At 30.2% G+C, this 6,716-nt stretch overlaps 1 protein-coding gene across 1 annotated transcript; it reads left to right on the forward strand.

The window, feature by feature from the left end:
• The first annotated feature begins 3,704 nt into the window (after positions 1-3,704).
• LOC131667089 (piggyBac transposable element-derived protein 2-like) lies at positions 3,705-5,372 on the forward strand. The gene has a single exon (XM_058940292.1). The coding sequence runs from the start codon at positions 3,705-3,707 to the stop codon at positions 5,370-5,372; it is 1,668 nt and encodes a 555-aa protein (XP_058796275.1).
• The last annotated feature ends 1,344 nt before the right edge of the window (positions 5,373-6,716 follow it).

A 6,716-nucleotide genomic window follows, 5' to 3' on the forward strand; every position in this document is an offset into this window, starting at 1 on the left:
AGCAGCATTTTTATAATTCAAATTGCAATGATTGTGAGCTGCACCTCTAAATTTTCCTGTTAAATGACAATGATCACGAACTCGTTTTTGGTTATCTTGAAAATATTGGTTGCAAATATGACATCTTCTTGCCATTTTGAATGTCTGTTCATTAATAAATGATAAATCCATTTTTATTGCATTATTATATATCTCTTCTAACTCAATCACTAGGGATTTCAATTGCTTTATAAACCATAATGCTGGTGATTCGTCTTCATTTAATTTTTTTCTATATGACTTATATATCGACTTACTATCATCATAACGGCATTTTACATATAATTCAATGCTATAGGCTTCATGTTCTTGGAAACTATGTCTCTTAACATTGAGATTTCTATTCGGATCTTCTATAGGTATTAACAGACATTCAAAATCCGCGTATATAATAAATGGAACTTCCTTTTTATGTTTAAAATTTTTAAATTCTAAAGTAGCATCCTCAGGTAAATTAATCCGACACTTATTTATTTTGGAACAGTCAACTTCATGAGATTTCAAATTTTCCTTGTTAGTAAAATAATGAAGGCAACGTTCGCAAAGATAAATTTTTTCAGTATGTTGAGTAACTTGTCTACGAAGGAGAGCAGATAAAGTTTTAATCAATACGTAGTGAGTTTCTAATTTGAATTTTTCATCATCTATTGATATTCGTGGTCTATTAGTCTCATTTTCATCAATATATTCGTTTTGTATTAAGAGTAAGTTCACATGTTTAGTTTGTTTTAATTTCGTTATATAGCACGGTAGGACTTCATATTTCGATCCATATTTTTTTAGTATATATAAATTTACACTTATATTATTCAACTTTTCAAATTTAGGAATACTTTTTATTTTTACAGGGAAGCTTATACCATCAAAATTCAGTTCATTCTCATAGGGCTTGTACTTAATTACTCTGTTTGGATTTCTTGCAACTGGATAAAGGCATGAAAGTATAGCCCATTTAAAACATTCATTGTCTTCATTTTTAACATTAACACAGGCTCTTTTATTATCTATGCTTGACCGTAATGGTATATATGAGCATGGTTTAAATGGATTATACTTATTTATATTAATAGTGAGACCGACAATAGTTTTTAACGACCAGCCTGAGTCTCTTTCTTGAAATTCTTCGATTTGTTTAAGTATAATATCTTTAACGTTATTTTCAAACCATCTATCAAGATCAGTAGTCTTATAAATGCAAACATTTTCTGTATTGAAATACTTGATTTGAATATCTTCTTCTTGATTTTTCTTTATGATAAATTGTGATGCCATTTCTGTATTTATTTTTAAGTTATTATGGATAGCAAGAAATTGAGGTATTTTAATTTGTAATAGTTGATTTGCGGCAACTAGAAATGTTTTTATATCTAAATGATGTTGATTAACTGTACAGACTGTACTAATTCGATTTTCAAAGGCTGAATGAATTGGTCTCCAAACAACTCCATCTCGTAGAATTTCATCCTGAATAGCTGTTAATGGTTGTATACTTTTATACTTTTACTTAAATTGACTTCAATAGAATTCAAATGACTAGCACAAGTTTGACACCTTTGTTGAATTGCTCTACTTAAATCAGATCGTTTCATAAATTCATTAATTGAAATTATAGCATTAACTGTTAGATTTCTCCATCTAATACAATCGTCTATATCTAAATCGTTCGAATGGTTATAAGCTTTCCATAAATTTTTAATTGTTTCTTCAAAATAGGCGATAGAAGTCATGTTGTTAGTTATCTAGTTTTTATTGTCTTGTACAGTCACTTGTGTATAGTTGTATAAAGGATTATTATGATGAAAGAATGGAAAAGGTAGTGAACAGCTCTAAAATGAACTTGTTCTCAGTTGGTAATGAATATTGATTTGTTTAACAAATCAATAAGGATTCAACTAACTACTGAGGAACTACTTGCAAATGGCGTAAGGTAAGGCAAGTTTAGCTCGCAGGCTGTCTCGAGAGACTGCGCTCTTTTGCTAGGCCAAAGCTGCTTTTAAAGGTTAAGTGAGGGCGCTGTCAGCAAACTGAGGGCGCTGCCAGCAAACTGAGGGCGCTGCCTACAAAATGTGGACGCTGTAGGTAGTATATGGAAGGGTTAGCTCAAACGAAAGAGTGGGGGTGAACCGACTGTATCACCATCTAACTTATTAATTTAGTATTAAAGGGTTTATATATAGATCTTCAGAATAAAAATATAGTCATTATTGCTTTGAGATACGATTCAGCTCACATATTATAGAGAATAATGGGATTTATACTCTAAGATGGACTATATTTTAGATATTCAAGGCTTTCAGAGTCTTAATAATACTTTTATTAGTAAGGAGTTTGCCTTTTTACCAGTATGTTCTAATACTTCACCTACAGTACTACTTTTTAAACCTCCATATCATTGGCTCAAACTGTCTATTGAATATCAAAGTGTTAATAAGTGTTTGGAATTACATCATCATGGTATTTATTTTTATTATCGTTAATTAACATTGATTTTATTTGAAATATTTAATATAATCAATTTTATAGGTATATTATGGAGAAATGGTATTTTACCATATAATTTTTTAAATTGTACTATACGTAGTCATTTACATAATTGTAGAAATCTTTATGTGAAAGGATTACAAAAGAAGAAATGGCTCAAAAAAATTATTCCTGAAAAGTAGGTTCAAATAACATACAATAGTACAAAAATCTAAATTCGAATTTAATTAGTTTTTTTTTTAACCCATTACGGCCTAGCAGGACGTTTTTCGGTTGCACTTTTGAACCACTGTATTTTTAGTATAATCGGGGTCTCAGAAATATCGGAGTAGTCATTTTCGACGTAAAATTTGATGATCTTTCAGAATCTGACCTTCGATTTTGCAAAAGATGAGTGGTTTAAAAGTTATAAACAAATTTATTAAAAAAAAACATGGTTTGAGAAAAAAAAATCGCTTTCATTTCGATTTTCAAAATGGAAATCATTGAAATACTTGCGTCATACGTACAAATATCGCGTTTTTGAACCCTAAACTAATAGTTATGACGATTTAGATCGACTGAAAAACGTTTAAACGCACAAAATGGCAAAATGAAAAAATGAAATAAAAAATTTCGGAATTTTTAACTCGAAAACGAAGAGCTTTAGGGAAAAAAGTTATAGAACAAAAAGCGCTTAGAATATATCAGAAAACTCGTGTGAATTTTTTCAGAATTTTCGGAGGTGATTTTGTAAAATCGGATTTCCCATATTTTCCGAAAATCTAAAAATCTATCAAAAAATTCTGAAAAAATTCACACGTGTTCTCTGATATCTTCTAAGCACTTTTTGTTTTATAAATTTTTTCCCTAAAGGCCTTCGTTTCCGAGTTAAAAATTCTGAAAGTCTTTTTTTTCACGCATCTAATTTACTACGCTGTTTATGCATATTTTCCTTTGTATCGATATTCATATCACTGGAAGTTGTTAAAATTTTACTGTATCAACTTACAAAGTACTTTTCCGATAAACCGAATTCCATCATCATTATTATTAACGTAATATCCTCAAAACAAATAAAATTTTCAAATATTTATTCCCAATATTTTTGAACATAATCTATAACATTTTCATCTTCTTCAAATATTTTTTGAATCTCTTCGTCTTTTTATCTTCTTGATAACTTTTGTACATTTCCTCATAATATGTCACATTCCATGGCAAAGCGTCGAAAAAAATCTGATTACGTTCAAAGTATAGAAATTGCAGAACATGAAGATGGACATTCAGAAGCACTCATCATCCCTGATGATAACTATTCTGACTATCCATCTTCTGATTCTGAATCTGATGATTTCGATAAAAAACAGAATTCTATACCAAATGTCAGTTATTCTAAAGTACTGGACAGCTACGATGAAAATCAATCTAAATTAGAGCCAGACTACATTTATTCATGGAAAAATGGAGAATATAAGTATAATAATTACCCTGAAAATGAAAATCTGTTACCCGCAAAAACCATAAAGTTCATTCGTGACTCTTCTCTCGTAGAGTTATTTGAACTTTTCTTTTCTTTAGAGTTGAAAAATCACATAATTGATAGTACTCGTGAGAATGGTTATAATTTGACGATGATTGATTTAGATATTTTTGTGGGTATAATCATTACATCTATCTTCAATCAACGAAAGTCCCAAAGAGACTATTGGTCTAACAATTTATTGCTATCGTGTCCTATTATAATTGCAACAATGGCTCGAGACAAATTTCTTACAATCAAGTCGAAAATAAAATTCTCGAAACTAGAAGAACAAAGTTTAGATGACAGGGCTTGGAGGGTCAGAACAATCCTTGAAATTTTCAAAAAAAACGCTCAGAAATTCGGTTATTTTTCTACAGCTTTGTCTGTAGACGAAATGATGGTAAAATTTCATGGGAGAACTGTGTTACTCCAATTTATGAAGGACAAGCCGGCACGTTTTGGAATCAAAATGTGGGGAATTTGTAGTCCTGATGGATATCTATTCGACTGTGACATTTATTGTGGAAAAGGGTCAAATATCTATTCAACTCATAACGACGTAAAATTATGTAAATGTGCCTTGGGAAGCCGAGTCGTTTTAATGATGGTACAAAAGTTACTTTTATCCACTAGCGCAAAAAAAATTACGGAGTATCATTTATACTTCGATAATTTTTTTTGTAATCCCGATCTCATGATACACTTAAAAAAAATAGGTTTGAAAGCTACGGGAACAGTGAGAAGAAATAGGGTGAATATTGAAAATGAAGTGGACAAAAAAGCAGCAAGAGGTACTGTATCAGTAAAACATGAGGAGAAAAGCGGTTTGAATTTTATAACTGTGATGAATTCTAAGCCTGTCTCGATACTTTCAACGGTCGTTGGCGTTGAACCACTATCGAGTACAAAAAGATATTCGAAAGAATCAAAAAGTAAAATCGAGATACCTTTTCCTATGGCAAATAAACTTTATAATAAACATATGGGTGGTGTTGATTTGCACGACGGACATTGCAGTAACTTGATGCTATGTTTAAGAGCCAAAAAATGGACTTGGGCAATGTTCCTGCGCCTAATCCAGTCATCTCTTACGAATGCGCTTGTCCTTCATAATTTATCGAGCATTGAGAAAAAAATTGGTTCAAAAGACATTGCTCTGGCAATTGCTGAAAAATATTTAGCTAAAAAAACCGACGAACGACTTAAATGTCATATAAAGACATCAACTAAACATAGAAGAAATTGTGTCAATTTTAAAAAATGCTCAAAGAGAACAACAATTATGTGTATTGATTGCAAAGATTACTTTTGTGGCACCTGTTTCGATTTGAATCATAATAATTATTGATTTTTTTCATCTAAAATCATATTTTCAAAACTTAGAGATTAAAAAAAAAACAAAAAAAAACATTAAAAAAACATAAAATGAAAAAAAAAAATAAAAAAACATAAAATTGAAAAAAAATACATAAAAATCATAAAAAAGACAAACGAAAGGTTCTTTACATACATTTACCTCCACGTGGTAAGAATCGGGCATCGGACAAAATTATTTGACGGCTAAAAATGTATTATTGTTATTTAAACATTATGATGATGGAAAATGGTCAAAATACCTGTGCATAATCAGATGCGTGAAAAAAAAACTTTCAGAATTTTTAACTCGGAAACGAAGGCCTTTAAGGAAAAAAGTTATAGAACAAAAAGTGCTTAGAATATATCAAAAAACTCGTGTGAATTTTTTCAGAATTTTCGGAGGTGATTTTGTAAAATCGGATTTCCCATATTTTCCGAAAATCTAAAAATCTATCAAAAAATTCTGAAAAAATTCACACGTGTTCTTTGATATCTTCTAAGCACTTTTTGTTCTATAACTTTTTTCCCTAAAGCTCTTCGTTTTCGAGTTAAAAATTCCGAAATTTTTTATTTCATTTTTTTTGGCCTGGCCGCCATTTTGTGCGTTTAAACAGTTTTCAGTCGATTTAAATCGTCATAACTTTTAGTTTAGGGTTTGAAAACGCGATATTTGTACGTATGACGCAAGTATTTCAATGATTTCCATTTTGGAAATCGAAATGAAAGCGATTTTTTTTTCTCAAACTATGTTTTTTTTTAATAAATTTCTTTATAACTTTTAAACCACTCATCTTTTGCAAAATCGAAGGTCAGATTCTGAAAGATCATCAAATTTTACGTCGAAAATGACTACTCCGATATTTCTGAGACCCCGATTATACTAAAACTACAGTGGTTCAAAAGTGCAACCGAAAAACGTCCTGCTAGGCCGTAATGGGTTAATTACAGAAATATTTTAGATATCGAAACTGAAATGAGATGTCCGCGATTGGAAGATTTAAGTCTTAAATTTAAACCATCATGCATATATCATAGTTAAAATCGCGAGAATATAGTATGTGCTGCAGTAAATACACAAAAGATACACGATTGGATGATGGAAAGACAAAAACAAGCAAAATCAAAAGGGATCGACACAGTCGAAAGATTTACAGATGACTATAATTCATATAAAAATTCAACTGAATATTTAAAAATAGCTATGTCAGACACTGAACATAAAGATTATAGACAAAGTGTACTCTATTCAATGTATAATTAAAAATAATAAATATTAAATAAATAATAAATGTGTGCTTATTTAAATAGTAAAATAATCATAACAATTGTAAGAAAG

The sequence above is a fragment of the Phymastichus coffea genome, unplaced genomic scaffold, assembly GCF_024137745.1.
Source record: "Phymastichus coffea isolate CEN01 unplaced genomic scaffold, Cenicafe_Pcof_1.1 PCOF00004, whole genome shotgun sequence".
NCBI classification, from domain to species: Eukaryota; Metazoa; Arthropoda; class Insecta; order Hymenoptera; family Eulophidae; genus Phymastichus; species Phymastichus coffea.